The 16,664-nt window shown below is 40.2% G+C and overlaps 1 protein-coding gene across 1 annotated transcript in view; it reads right to left on the reverse strand.

The window, feature by feature from the left end:
• LOC126439535 (uncharacterized) overlaps positions 1-16,664 on the reverse strand; it is an 81,534-nt gene that overhangs the window by 15,302 nt on the left and 49,568 nt on the right. Inside the window, exon 7 of the mRNA XM_050090569.1 lies at positions 7,892-8,080. Within this exon, the coding sequence (XP_049946526.1) occupies positions 7,892-8,080 (189 nt within the window). The remainder of the gene's footprint in view (positions 1-7,891; positions 8,081-16,664) is intronic.

Here is a 16,664-nt window from a genome sequence, read left to right on the forward strand (position 1 = left end):
AGTTGGGAATGTGGGTCTCACGGGAAGCGTGCAAGGGATAAGTCCCTGCAGTCGCGCTATTCGTCTGTACCCTCGGTGGCTCAGACGGATAGAGCGTCTGCCATGTAAGCAGGAGATCCTGGATTCAAGTCCCAGTCAGGGAACACATTTTCAGCTGTCCCTATCGACGTATATCAACAACACCTGTCGGAAGCTGAGGGTTTCAATTAATTATCGTTCCTAGAAGAGTTACTAGTATATTGCTTCCTACAACATATACAGGGTGTACATATAGTCCAGGAACACTTTCAATTATTTATTGCACAAGAACCAAACATTTGACAGATATTATACATGTCATTTTGAAGAGAAACCCTGAAAGTTTTTTTTTTCATGTATGCCGCCACAGCGTAGTTTGGTAAGTTGCTGATAATCAGTGCTAGTCACAAATGTAGCGCGTTCAGGTGCAGAGCAAGCTTTCTGTGTGTTGGAATTCGAGAAAAACAAGTGTGCTACAGCTGTTCAACGATTGTTTAGAACCAAGTATGGCAAGAAGCCACCAACAAGGAAGGCCATTTACCACTGGCACAACAAATTTGTTACGACGGGTTGCTTGTGCCCAACAGAGAGAGGCAGATGTCCCAGTGCGAGTGAAGTGAATGTGGAGCACGTACGAGAGACATCTGTAAAGAGTCCAAAGGAATCTGTGAATCATGCATCTCGTGAACTCTAAATTGTTCCTATGACAGTGTGGAAAGTCCTGTGACAGAAGCTGTCTATGAAACCATTCAAATTGGAGCTAGTGCAGAAGCTCAATGACGACAAAGACAAGTGTTTTGAGTTTAGTTTACAGTTGCAACAATTGAATGAGGATGGGGATGGCATTGTTGATCGCTTAATTTTTAGCGATGAAGCCACTTTTCACACTAATGGGAAAGTGAACAGGCATAATTGTTGAATATGGGATTCAAAGCATTCCCCATGAATGCACCGAATTTGAGCATGATTCCCCAATGGTAAATGTTCTTTGTGCTGTGTTGCGTCAAAAACTGTACAGGCCACATTGTTCTTTGCCGAGAGCACTGTCACTGGATATTCCTACTTGGACATGTTGGGGCAATGGCTGATGCCTTAAATGCAATCGGACTCTCCATTCATCTTTCAGCAGGATGGGGCTCCACCCCATTTTCATCGTGAAGTTAGTCGGTACCTGAACACGGAGCTGCTGCATCGATAGATCGTCCTTGCTACAAAAGGGGACAGCTGTTTCATGAAAGGGCCTTCCCGATCACCAGATCTCACTCCGTGTGACTTTTTACTGTGGGGACACATTAAAGATCTAGTGTATGTACTGCCTCCACCACGTGATTTAGCAGAGCTCTGGGAGAGAATACGGGAAGCGACTGCCGCAGTCGATAATTGAAAGTATTCTTTGACTTTATGTACACCCTGTATTTCGCGAAAAGACCATGGAGGTAAAATTAGAGAGACCCCTGACCTCACATGAAAGCTTACCAGCAATCTTTCTTCCCACGAATCATTTGCGAATGGATTGGGGAAGAGGGTGGGGGTGAGACATGACACATAACGTACCATCCACCCACACCTGACTTTGCTTTGTGAGTATAGATGTAGATGTAGGGAATGGTGATAACCAGCTGACTGCACTTACTTCCATGATCTCATACATTACTGAAATAATTTCAACACAATTTAACCATTGTATCATAACGTAAGCGCATAATCCCTCCTCCATTCTAATATTTTTATTGAACAAATTTTTGCATGTCTTCATGTAGCTTAGTCTACCAACAACAAGTAAGGCACTCCTTCCTTTCTTTGGTGTACGAGGGTGGTTTGAAAAGTTCTCGGAATCACCACAAGAGGTCAGCACCAGCACAACGAGTGTTTCACGTGATATTCATTGGACTGTTGTCTGTAAACAGGTGTCATGCTCTTGGAAGAGAGCTGTGGCTGTGAAGTGGCTCTGTTGTTCCCACGTAGTGATTTGCAAAGATGGGAGAAAAAAAAATAAAAATAAAAAAATGAAAGTTCAAGATTCGAGCAGTGATTAAGTACTTTGTAAAGAAATGTATGAAAGCAAAGGACATTCATGCCGATTTCCAGAATACACTGGGGACAATGCTCCTTCATATACAACTGTTGCCAAGTGGGTAAATGAATTTACATTTAGTCGAGAGATCTTAGATGATTAGCACAGTGGCCGGCCAAGACGTGTCACTACTCCAGAAATCATTGCATAAGTGCACAAAATGGTTGTGGAGGTTCGCCCATTGAAAGTGCGTGAAATTGCTCACACTTGCCAGATATCATCTGAAAAGGTATATCGCATTTAAACTGAAGAATTAGAAATGAAAAAATTATCTGCAAGATGGGTGCTGCGACTCTTGACATGTGCCCCCACACGTGTTGGCGGCATGGCAAAATTACACGCACTAAGGTATAAATTGTTGTCACACCTACTTTATTAACCTGATATGGCTCTGACAGACTTCTATCTCTTCCCAAAACCAACAATTTTTCTTGGTGGACGCAGATTCACTTCAAATGATGAATTGATAGCTGGAATTAACAATTATTTTGCAAGTCTGGAGGAAACTCATTTTTGAGATGGGATCAAGGCACTGGAACAATGTTGGACCAAGTGCATTAGTCTACAAGGAGACTACATTGAAAAATGAAAAAAGTTTCAGTGATGTAAGTACTTTTTTCTATTCCATTCCGAGAACTTTTCAAACCATCCTCATATCTTAATTAAATTTCCAGCTTCTTATAAAATGTCAAGGTGTTCCTTCCACTTAGTGACACCTGCAACACTTTCTAAAATCTAACAATATTATGAAAAGGGCAGCTGCTACTCACCATATAGCACAGGTGCCGAGTTGCAGAAAGGCACAAGGAAAAAAACTGCCAGAAAATCAGCTTTCAGCCAACAAGATATTTATCAAAAATATGCTCCCCCTCCATCTTCTCCACACACAAATACAACCTATGTTTGTGCCTATCTGCAACTCAGCATCTCCGATATATGGTGAGAAGCAACTATCCTTTTCATAATACTGTTGCATTCCAACCTGGATTTTCCATTGTTTGACTTTCTCCAATCTCTTCTCCATCAAGAACTAACCTCCTTACTATTAGGTTGCTGTGTAAGTTCATAGCATTTGTACCTAAGCTTATTAAACACAACAGATACACGTAACAAGGATTTAGTCATCACTGACATATTCTTCTTCAATATTTACAACAGTCTGCCAATCCAGGGTAACTTTTCAATTCAACTGTAGGAATCATGTGGCTATCAGGTGAAGAACTAGTCGAGCCATGCTCAGACGGCGTTTTCATCTGGAAAGGGAGTACCTTGAAGGCTGTTTGATAGAGCTGAGAACGTGGAAATCTGAGGTCAAAAGATCAGGTGAATAAGGTGGGTGCAGAGTGACTTTCCAACCCAGCTCCAGTATTATCTTTTGTGGATGCATGCACGTCTTTTACAGTGAGTAGCTGCTGTGTTTTCCTTAAGTTAGCATAAAGACATCATTTCTCAACAACAACAACAACAACAACAACAACAACAACAACAAGATACAAATGGTCGGTGTTGTTCATGAGCTAATTGATGACGCAAGCAGAGATGCATATATGGCCACCCACTCATTTTTGTAATTTTGGCTTGGGCCATGTGCTACCCAAACATCTAATTTTTTTACCCTTCCCCACTGCATGCAAATATCTTCTTGTTGTCTTCAGTCCTGAGACTGGTTTGATGCAGCTCTCCATGCTACTCTATCCTGTGCAAGCTTCTTCATCTCCCTGTACCTACTGCAACCTACATCCTTCTGAATCTGCTTAGTGTAGTCATCTCTTGGTCTCCCTCTACTATTTTTACCATCCACGCTGCCCTCCAATACTAAATTGGTCATCCCTTGATGCCTCAGAACATTTCCTACCAAGCGATCCCTTCTTCTAGTCAAGTTGTGCCACAAATTCATCTTCTCCCCAATCCTATTCAATACCTCCTCATTAGTAATGTGATCTACCCATCTAATCTTCAGCATTCTTCTGTAGCACCACATTTCGAAAGCTGCTATTCTATTCTTGTCCCAACTATTTATCATACATGTTTCACTTCCATACATGGCTACACTCCTCACAAATACTTTCAGAAACGACTTCCTGACACTTAAATCTATACTCGATGTTAACAAATTTCTCTTCCTCAGAAAAGCTTTCCTTGAAATTGCCAGTCTACATTTTATATCCTCTCTACTTCGACCATCATCAGTTATTTTGCTCCCCAAATAGCAAAACTCCTTTACTACTATACGTGTCTCATTTCCTAATCTAATTCCCTCAGCATCACTCAATTTAATTCGACTACATTCCATTATCCTCGTTTTGCTTTTATTGGTGTTCATCTTATATCCTCCTTTCAAGACACTGTTCATTCCGTTCAACTGCTCTTCCAAGTCCTTTGCTGTCTCTGACAGAATTACAATGTCATCAGCAAACCCCAAAGTTTTTATTTCTTCTCCATGGATTTTAATACCTACTCCGAACTTTTCTTTTGTTTCCTTTACTGCTTGCTTAATATACAGATTGAATAACATTGGGGATAGGCTACAACCTTGTCTCACTCCCTTCCCAACCACTGCTTCTCTTTCATGCCCCTCGACTCTTATACCTGCCATCTGGTTTCTGTACAAATTGTAAATAGCCTTTCACTCCCTGTATTTTACCCCTGCCACCTTCAGAATTTGAAAGAGAGTATTCCAGTCAACATTGTAAAAGCTTTCTCTAAGTCTACAAATGCTAGGTACATAGGTTTGCCTTTTCTTAATCTAGCTTCTAAGATAAGTCATAGGGGTCAGTATTGCCTCACGTGTTCCATTACTTCTTCGGAATCCAAACTAATCTTCCTTTTCCTACTGTCGAATTCCAGTCACCCATGACTATTAAATTTTCGTCTCCCTTCACTACCTGAATAATTTCTTTTATCTCATCATACATTTCATCAATTTCTTCATCATCTGCAGAGCTAGTTGGCATATAAACTTGTACTACTGTAGTAGGCGTGGGCTTCGTGTCTATCTTGGTCACAATAATGCGTTCACTATGCTGTTGGTAGTAGCTTACTCGCACTCTTATTTTTTTATCCATTATTAAACCTACTCCTGCATTACCCCTATTTGATTTTGTATTTATAACTCTGTATCCACCTGACCAAAAGTCTTGTTCCTTCTGCCACCGAACTTCACTAATTCCCACTATATCTAACTTTAACCTATCCATTTCCCTTTTTAAGTTTTCTAACCTACCTGCCCGATTAAGGGATCTGACATTCCACGCTCCGATCCGTAGAACGCCAGTTTTCTTTCTCCTCTTGAGTAGTCCCCGCCCGGAGATCCGAATGGGGGACTATTTTACCTCCGGAATATTTTACCCAAGAGGACGCCATCATCATTTAATCATACAGTAAAGCTGCATGCTCTCGGGAAAAATTACGGCTGTAGTTTCCCATTGCTTTCAACCGTTCGCAGTACCAAAACAGCAAGGCCGTTTTGGTTAGTGTTACAGGGCCAGATCAGTCAGTCATTCAGACTGTTGCCCCTGCAACTACTGAAAAGGCTACTGCCCCTCTTCAGGAACCACATGTTTGTCTGGCCTCTCAACAGATACCCCTCTGTTGTGGTTGCACCTACGGTATGGCTATCTGTATCACTGAGGCACGCCAGCCTCCCCACTAACGGCAAGGTCCATGGTTCATGGGGGGGATTTATTCCAATGCTACAATATATATAACAGTACAACTGCCTACGAGAGATAGGCTTTCACAGCCTTTGTCATCTTCAATAAAACAGTTCTGGGTGTAAAACCATGTTATGTTGATGCCATTATACTCAGAACCAGTTTATTGAAGAAACAATAGTTTAATCTACAGCCAAAGATAGATTTCGTCTTATGTTTCCAAACACAAGCTGTAACATTTCTTCTGTAACAGAAGCAGTGAAAGTAGATATTGCAGTTTTCCATTCATCGATGGATTTTGGACAGTTGCTTTTGCTACCCCCCCCCCCAAAAAAAAGGGGGTCAGGTGGTGTTAGGTCAGGCGATTGTGGAGGCCAAAGTCCCTGTTAAATAATGCGATCACCAAAAACATCAGCAAGCAGTGACATTGAAACGCGAGCTGTATGTGAAGTTACACCATCTTGTTGAAAATAACTGGTTAACAATTATACGGCACTGCGGAGAGACTTTTTGAATGTTGGGAGAGTCCACTTGATGGGAAGTAACCCAGACAACAAACGGTGTGCGTCTGCACGCACGTGCGCCCCCTGTATGTGTACACACTCAATTGAGTCTATCAGTTCTAGTGGGCACCTGTATAACACTCGTCATGTGGTGCAAGGAAAGATGAACATGACAGAATAATATTAAGTAGTAGCAAGTAAGCCGCAGAACATATACTGTGCATGGGTGCTTTCGTGTTTGCAGACATTAAGCAGGCAGTGTGGAATACAAGGAAACAGCAAGAAGTGGTGACAAATTGCTTCACCCGCTGTGGGTGGCACATTTTACGTTTTGCGGTGGTGGCTTGACTGTCAAAGAGCAACCACACTCTCCAAAAATGAACTTGAGAGACAGGATGGTTTTGCAACAGTTGAAATATACTGCAATCTGGACTGTCATATTGAGCCTTCAAGGCATATGTCTTATGAAAGTTGTGTTCTTCTCTAATTCATGAATCACACTAATGAGCTGTACAACTACTCAAGGAAAAATATGTCAAACTAGAGGATGTGCTTTTTATGATATGAGTAAGTTTTCTTCTTTTGCTCCAGTAACTTCAGAATGTTAAGAAGTCAAGCCTTTCCTCAGCAACACACAGGATTTCAGAGGCACTGATTAGCAGGACCCCTACTTCAAGAGAATCAACTGTAGCACTGGATTAAAAGGAAAAGGTAAATACTTCAGATCTTACGTCGGGTAACAGATCTTGTTAAGTATTCAGACTCGGTTTCAAGTACAAGGTGCGAGCCAGCAGCTACATGAAACCCTAAAACACCAAGAAAAACACTTCAGTGTGCGTGCTCTTGTGAGATCAGACTGAAGTTTAACAATAAGGATGATGCGTGACCTGTTAAACACTTTCACTGTACATCAAACTTTGGCACACTAATGGTTTAGTCGAGTCATCACATGGATTTATGAGTGGGATCCTGAGAAAAAGTGGAAAAGTAAGGAGCGGCACACAGACATCTACTTGACCAAAAAAAGCTCAAATAAGCAAATCAAAGATCAAAACAAAGCAAATTTGCTTTTTTGACAGTAGGGCTACCGTGCATAAAGAATTTGTTCCTCCAGGACAAACTTTCAACCAAATGTTTTACAAAGCTAATGTTGAAAGGCTCAGGAAAGAGAGAATTATTAACCGAGACTGGACATTGCACACAAGTGGATGCTGCTTCGTGAGATCGTCCCATGCCATGCGGTCTCTTCCATCGTGGAATTTTTTACTTCAAAAGGCTTTCATGTTGTTCTGTGGCCCCCTATTCACCTGAACTGAGTCCTTTTGATTTTTTCCCCAAAATTGAAAAATGTCTTAAAATGACATCATTTTGGGATTCAGGAACATTCAGAAGAATGTGACCGAGAGCACTGCAACCCAGAGTGGGAACAATGACTGCCAGTGTATAGTCGCCCAAGGGAGTTCCCTTGGGCAATATTATTGGCTGAAAAAATAAAAACTATGGTACATAAAAAAAATCTGTCTCATTACTTTTCTCCCACATCAAATACACAGAAATGATGGTGTAACTACATATGCATCATGCAACGTGAAAGCTATACAAGATCTGCTTATCTGCATGGAAGAGGAGGAGGAGATACTTACAGCTTTAAGTTCCTCTGCTGAAGCTCTTCTCAATTTGTTCAATAGTTCTGTGAGACGATTTGGTGCTTCCTTGGATTCTATATCTAGCTGTGAGCGTTTCCTTCTAGCTTTTTCCGCTGCTTCCTCAATATTGTGCCAGCTAAGAGACAAATCGCTAGCTAAATTCATTAATTCCTTCTGAGCACTTTTCTGGAAAAAAAAGGCCATACATTAAAACAATATTCATTTCAGCTGTTGCAGGTATAGAGGAACAGGAGTTATTTCTTGGCAAGTATTACATTTCTTCAGCATCAATGAATGTTGATTCTACTGCACACACAGTGTGGCCTTTGTGAGAAAGCATTAACCACAGGACAAATAGCAATCACAAACTTTACACAGTTACATAAGACATAATATGGCTGATATGATTTTACTTCATTTAAAGAGTTTTGGGCAGATTGGAAAAATCCCTATCTTAAACAATGTAATATTTATTCATATAAAAGGTACCTTTTTTCAGCAATTTTGGGAATAAAAAATTAAAGAAAATATGCCTTGGGTTGCACATTTCTAGCCACTAACAGAGGTATTTCTGAAAGTATTGATTATTTTTAAGATAATTATATTTGTGAAAAGTAGACATAAACTTTCTACACTTTTCGATGTACATAAGGCTAACTTCTTTGAGATTTACAAAATACGAAAACCCCCATGTTAAAATATGCACAATACTCCAATGAGTATACCCCATAATTTTGAACAAATTCTGGTTAATAGAAACTGAGAAAGTACACTTTTTTCTTGAAAAATACAACTTACAGAAAACAGCCATTAAAGTTCTCAATGCCTCCCAGCTCCATACTTGGAGTTGTCTGCATCCTCTTCCATTTCATCTTGCAATATCCTTTTTCCTGCCTGTCTTGCCATTGTTTCAAAGTCTCAAACAGTTCTCAGACACAAAAAGCCTTTCTTTATCTAAATTTAACATTTGTTTTACTGCAAAATGACCAAAGGTTTCTAGCAGCCTTTTCAGTACTTCATATCTTGCAACATTTCCTTCACTGAATGTTGTCACTGCATCCAAGACACCAAAATGCAGCATACTGATTGCCACCAACATTCTCGGGAATTCTCTCCCAGATTACACTGTTCATGGACTCATTAGGATTTTGGGAGTGATTTTTGTCAGTGGACTTACATCTGACAAATCCTTGGAAGTTTCGTTCAAGATTTCTACTTGCAAAAGAAATAGCTGGTTTGTAAATAGAATCACTTTCTGGAAGGCCTATGACTGGGTTTATTGTCTCTTGAAGGGTGGAACAAAACTGCCCACACAGCTTTTCTAATATCTTCTATGCTACTGCTATGCCATAACAGTTTTGAATTCTTTCCACGACAGATTTTTTCATGTCTATTCTTACCATCTAATCGTCAGCCATCTTCCAATTTCTTTCCCTTATATGCAGTTTTTAGTCCTCATAGCCTCATACCCATTTGCTTTTTTGCACTCCTGCTTGGTGATCGTTACATTTTCCCCACATAGCTTCTCTTCCTCAAGTGTTTTGAAAGCTACTGAATCACTACCTCCTAAATAATTGCTCTCAGAGGTGGGGGATTCAAAAATCAAATTTCAATCTGAGAACTATCACATACGAGGGGCATCTGAAAAGTCCGTGCAAAGTCCAAGAGATGGCACCACTGGCCTGTATCGAGGTCATGTTCAGTTAGTAGTATCTTTTCAGCCATATTGGCCCATTTCTTTGTGTTTGACATTCGTGTGAATCAAGGAAGTGGAGTGATTGTCAAAAAATGGACAAAAAAATTTCGTGTGGTGATTAAACATTACTTTATGAAAGGCAAAACACCTCAGGAGACTAAAGAGAAGCTTGATAAACACTGTGGTGACTCTGCACCTTTGATTAGAACGGTTTATAAGTGGTTTCAAAATTTTCGGAGTGGCCATATGGGCACAAGTGATGCTGAACATTCTGGATGCCCTGTGGAGGTTACAATTCCAGAAATCATTGATAAAATCCATGATATGGTGACAGATGACAGAAGAGTTAAGGTGCGTGAGATTGCTAGTGCTGTGGGCATCTCAAATGAATGGGTACATATTGTTTTGCATAAATATTTGGACATGAGAAAGCTATCCGCAAGATGGGTTCAGCGACTGCTTGCGCTTGACCAAAAACTGAATTGTGTGAAGCATTGCAAGGATGATTTGCAGCCGTTCAGGAAGAATCCGCAGGACTAAGCGTCGTTTCGTCACTGTGGATGAAACATGGATACATTACTATACTCCTGAGCTCAAACAACAATCTAAACAATGGGTTACCAAGGGAGCATCTGCACCAAAAAAGGCGAAGACCATTCCTTCGGCCGGAAAGGTAATGGCGACTGTCTTTTGGGATTCGACTATCTGGAAAAAGTAAAACTATTACAGGTGCATATTATTCATCGTTATTGGACCGTTTGAAAACCGAGCTGCAAGAAAAACGCTGGCGATTGGACCACAAAAAAGTCCTTTTTATCACGACAATGCACCTTCACACACCTCAGCAGTTGTGGTCACAAAATTAATGGAAATAGGATTCCAACTCATTTCACATCCCCCCTATTCTCCAGACTTGGCTCCCTCTGACTACTATTTGTTCCCCAATTTGAAGAAATAGCTGGCAGGACAATGATTTTATTGAAACGAGGAGGTGATTGCAGGAACTAATAGCTGTTTTGCAGACTTTGATAATTCCTATTATTTGGAAGGGATCAACAAATTAGAATCACATTGGATGAAGTGCATAAGTCTAAAAGGAGACTATTTTGAAAAACAAAGGTTTACCCCAAACACATAAGTAGCTTTTATTTATGCACGGACTTTTCAAATGCCCCTCGTATACATGGTTACTCGCACAATGTTTTGTTGAAACAAATGAATAAACCAGAACTAAGGAGACAATATGTGTTTTATTTATTATTGGGAATGGTAAATTCTGTAGACCATGACCAGAGAAAAAAAAATGGAAATTAAGATATCAACCTGTCCGGAGCCCCTTAAAATTATGGAAATGATAATTTTCTTATGCTCCTTCAGATATCGAAAAACAGTTGTTTACTGTGCGTTAGAGGATATACAGTGACTTACCGAACAAAAGTGCTGGCAGGTCGATAGACACACAAACAAACACAAACATATACACAAAATTCAAGCTTTCGCAACAAACTGTTGCCTCATCAGGAAAGAGGGAAGGAGAGGGGAAGACGAAAGGAAGTGGGTTTTAAGGGAGAGGGTAAGGAGTCATTCCAATCCCGGGAGCGGAAAGACTTACCTTAGGGGGAAAAAAGGACAGGTATACACTCGCACACACGCACATATCCATCCACACATACAGACACAAGCAGACAAGCAAATATGTCTGCTTGTGTCTGTATGTGTGGATGGATATGTGCGTGTGTGCGAGTGTATACCTGTCCTTTTTTCCCCCTAAGGTAAGTCTTTCCGCTCCCGGGATTGGAATGACTCCTTACCCTCTCCCTTAAAACCCACTTCCTTTCGTCTTCCCCTCTCCTTCCCTCTTTCCTGATGAGGCAACAGTTTGTTGCGAAAGCTTGAATTTTGTGTGTATGTTTGTGTGTCTATCGACCTGCCAGCGCTTTTGTTCGGTAAGTCACCTCATCTTTGTTTTTATATATAATTTTTCCCACGTGGAATGTTTCCTTCCATTATAGAGGATATACAGTCATTGACAACATATTCATTTCCAAGGAAGTCATATGTGGAAAACATGATCCATAATTAATCAACAAACTGAGGTTAGTGATATAAATATTCAGTGAGTAATCACAGGTTTTTCATTGTTCCACAGGTCTGTGATCAACTACTTTAAGAGAGGCTACAGGTATTATCTAATAGTTGTTTCATAATGTCCACTGGACCCTCGCCCCCTCCTCCTGACTTAGTTTTCCATTCCACAAACGCTCCTGCTTACACATGTCACATGCATATATGTCAATGTGTGCACGGAAATGAATGTGGAGAACATGTGATCTGAGTAACTGTTTATAACTCTAGAATTTTCCCATCTTCCATTTTTGTGCAGTTGCTATCTACAAATGATAAATTTGATCCATTGGTGGATTTCACACAGGACCAAAACTTATCCTTTGACAAACTGGCAATGCAGGTTTCACTTTCAAAAGCACTAAAGACATCTTGCACAGCTGATCTTATGTCTGCATGAACCTTTTTTTGGTTATGTTGCATTGCTGGCCACGCCAACAGGAAGAGGCACACAATCAGAGCTCCACAGTTTGTTGTTTTGAAGAGGGTAAACTCAGTCCAGTGTTTTGAGCATGAAAACATGGTCCAAGTAGACTGTATTCTTTTTATTATCCTTGGGTCATGTTCAAGCACCCATAACACGTTCAGAAATGATGACATTGGTTTATACGTCAATTGTTGACAAGATCTTGCACGTACATACACTTCATAACCCAAGTTATTTACATATCTTATGCTTCCAGCTTCTTTTCACACTCCAATACATTGTTGATACATGTGAACAGGTGTGCTTCTTATTTTGGTGCGTATGTGGCACAAAGGCAATACAACAATGTATGTGATAACGTCCTTTAGCTGACAATAACAAACTTCCTATGTCATAGTATAGGCACAACTGTTATGGTATGACTGAAGATGTTTACAATCTTATCTGTGGATGGTCAATAACATTAAATAAGGTACTGGTGGAATATTCACTGATATAAGCTTGTTATTCTCTCACATGCTATCTTGTTGGAAGTAAAGGATTGAAACTCTTACATCAGATATTATGTCACGTGTAATATTAGGAATTGTGGTACAGTCCAACCACAGAGACCTTTTAATGAGGTGTGCCAGTAAGTTTAGGAAATAAAATAATACTGATGTACTAAAATAAATATCTCTCGCTCCCTCAAACACACACACACACACACACACACACACACACACACACACACACACACAGTAGGTGAATCTTTTTTCACCATGCAGTGTTATAATGAAACTGGAGAACCATAGTTGGATTACACCATGTCATTAGTCATTTCAACAATATATTACAGTACAGATATTTGAACCTGCAAGTGTTATGTGAAGAAGGGCCTTACTTTGGATTGCCTGTATGGACCACCTAAATCACACTACAACTTTATGCGAAATGGAAGTAGTAGCTACAGTTTTGAGGAAAATATGATCCTCCTGTTAATAATTTACCAATGGAGATTTTAGTTTTTAGTGTGACTAATATGCCCCATGTCTATGCCCGGCATATCTTTAGAGGTATTAATATGACAATGAATGTTACATTTGTACATGTAACATGACATCATGTAAGAGCTATGAATCAGCTGGTACTATAAGACTTTCAAATATAAGCTGTAAATGAGGCTATCTTCCACAAAACAGTAGCTAATACTTTCTTTCTGCATTGACTTTTACAGTAATTTAGATTCCTCATACAGGCAATCTAAAGTAGGTCCTCCTCCCTCGGACAACACCTGTAGATTCCAACATCGGTACTACAATATATTGTTGAAATAACTGTACTGACTATGGTATATAAAATTTGTAACTGGTTCTAATGTACCATTTGTTACTTAGTATTGCTTGCACCTTGTCCCGCACCTTTCACAGGGTTGGAATGGTGACTATCTGATTTGGCCGGAGGCTCTTCCTGCCGCCACCCCGTAACCCCCCCCCCCCCCTCCCCCTGCCCCCCCAGGACAGAATCAGTGTACCCCAGCTGTCTGCATCTAGTGTAAATCATGAAAGAGTGCAAACACGTTTCAAATGTCTGCGAGTCTTAACTGAAGCGGGTCGTGGGGACCAGTCTGGTTTACACCTAGTGGGATGTGGAAAACCTCCTAAAAACCACATCCAGGATCGCTGGCACACCAGCCCTCATCGTTAATCCGTCGGGCAGATTCGACTTGGGGCTGTTGCGCCTACCTGAGCCCAGGAAGCAGCGCATTAGCACTCTCTGCTAACCTGGCAGGTCATACCATTTGTTACTACATCAGTATTATTTCATTTTCTACACTGACTGGCACACCTCATTAAGAAGCCCAACATAATTTTCTGTAGATGGATTTTGTACTGTAGTTTCTAATATTACATGCAGCATGTCATATGATGTAGTAGTTTCAATCCTCTACTTTTAATAAGATAGCACAAGTGAGAATAACAAATATATGTCAGTGAATATTGCACCAATAGCTTACCTAATATCATTGATCACCCACAGATCAGACTCAACATCTTTGGTCATGCCACAACAGTTGTGCCTATACTATGATGTGGCAGCTTCCCAGTTTTGTCAGCTAAGGGACCTAATCATGTACACTATTGTATTGTCTGTGCCACAAACACACAGAAATGATGCCTACCTGTCCACATGTACCAGTGATATATCAGAATGTGAAATGAAGCCGCAAGTTTATAGCAGGTAAGTATCTTGGATTAGGAAGTATATGTATTTGCAAGAGCTTGTAGAGAATTGGCAGATAAACCAACGACACCATTTTTGAATGTATTATAGGTGCTTTAAAATCACCCACGGTTGAACTTAGTCAGTTTCACAGATGATAAGAACACAGACTACTTGGACCACGTTTCCATTCTCTGATCACATTGAGGCTGTGGGGACTGTGTGTAGCTTATCTGATTTCTGTAACTTTTGAAGTCTGCTGTAAATGTATTTTAATATCTGATCACTATTTAAAGATGTGATGTTGCTTAGTACATGATAGGAATTTTGTGAAAAAGGTCATTCCAAAGACTTCTAAGAATCAGCATGTACTTATTACAGAACAACTGTAGTTTTATGTAACAAGCAGTATAATCATTGATATGTCAGAATCAGTACTGCAAAATAAAAAGCAAATTTCCATGATTTTTCTGTTACTCTTTTTAGACAGTCCCTTCTCTGGTTGGGACAAACAGTTGTGAGAGGTACAAATCTCTGTTTGAGAAAATGGAGGAGTATTTTGTAAAATCTGCATGAAAAATACACAATATAAAATATACAGGTGTTTGTGAGTTAAATGCTGTCTATTTCAAACCATACTCAATTCCCCCCATTATGGCTAACATGGGAATAAGTACTGAAAGGAGTAATGATACAGTAGACCTTACAAGGAATCACAAGAAGCTAAAAAGTTGAATATTTCAATATTTACAGGCACTGGATTACTCAAGTGCATGACATCATCCCAAATCTAACATTTGCCGTCTATTCAGCAGGAATGATGAATAAATTCAAAAGTATCGGCACTGGTGCAAATAGCCTCTCACCTTTGATTTCTTTTAGATTTCTTTTAGATTTCATAAGCAGTGTAACTGGAGTAATAAGAATGGCAACATTGTTGACGGAGCGACAACACTTTACCCTCCACCTCCCATAACAACCAGAGGTAGCAGCACAGTGGATGCAAAGAGAGAGAGAGAGAGAGAGAGAGAGAGAGAGAGAGAGAGAGAGAGAGAGAGAGAGAGGTGAGGCAATACTGACCCTACGACTTATCTCAGAAGATAAGTTAAGGAAAGGCAAACCTACATTTCTAGCATTTGTAGACTTAGAGAAAGCTTTTGACAATGTTGACTGGAATACTCTCTTTCAAATTCTGAAGGTGGCAGGGGTAAAATACAGGGAGCGAAAGGCTATTTACAATTTGTACAGAAACCAGATGGCAGTTATAAGAGTCTAGGGGCATGAAAGGGAAGCAGTGGTTGGGAAGAGAGTGAGACAGGGTTGTAGCCTCTCCCCGATGTTATTCAATCTGTATATTGAGCAAGCAGTAAAGGAAACAAAAGAAAAGTTCGGAGTAGATATTAAAATCCATGGAGAAGAAATAAAAACTTTGAGGTTCGCCAATGACATTGTAATTCTGTCAGAGACAGCAAAGGACCTGGAAGAGGAGCTGAACGGAATGGACAGTATCTTGAAAGGAGGATATAAGATGAAGATCAACAAAAGCAAAATGAGGATAATGGAATGTAGTCAAATTAAGTCGGGTGATGCTGAGGGAATTAGATTAGGAAATGGGACACTTAAAGCAGTAAAGGAGTTTAGCTACTTGGGGAGCAAAATAACTTATGATGGTTGAAGTAGAGAGGATATAAAATGTAGACTGGCGTTGGCAAGGAAAGCGTTTCTGAAGAAGAGAAATTTGTTAACATCGGTACAGATTTAAGTGTCAGGAAGTCTTTTTTCCTAAAAATATTTGTATGGAGTGTAGCCATGTACGGAGGTGAAACATGGACGATAAATAGTTTAGACAAGAATAGAAGCCTTCGAAATGTGGTGCTACAGAAGAATGCTGAAGATTAGGTGAGTAGATCACATAACTAATGAGGAGGTAGTGAATAGAACTGGGGAGAAGAGAAATTTGTGGCACAACTTGACTAGAAGAAGGGATTGGTTGGTAGGACACGCTCTGAGGCATCACGGGACCACTAATTTAGTATTGGGGAGAAGCATGGAGGGTAAAAATCACAGAAGGACGTAGGTTGCAGTAGTTACTCGGAGATGACGACGGTTGCGTAGGATAGAGCAGCATGGAGAGCTGCATCAAACCAGTCTCTGGACTGAAGTCGGCAACAACAACAACAACAACACTTTGAAAGAATAGAAGTAAGTATTTGGAAATACAGACCACTCCGTGCTTTAGTAGTTACTTACTAGAACTATGCACTGCATATGTCCAATGGTATATTATTTCAGCTTACATATGTAATGTGTATGTAGGACAA

Source organism: Schistocerca serialis, unplaced genomic scaffold, assembly GCF_023864345.2.
Source record: "Schistocerca serialis cubense isolate TAMUIC-IGC-003099 unplaced genomic scaffold, iqSchSeri2.2 HiC_scaffold_1329, whole genome shotgun sequence".
Classification (NCBI taxonomy): Eukaryota; Metazoa; Arthropoda; class Insecta; order Orthoptera; family Acrididae; genus Schistocerca; species Schistocerca serialis.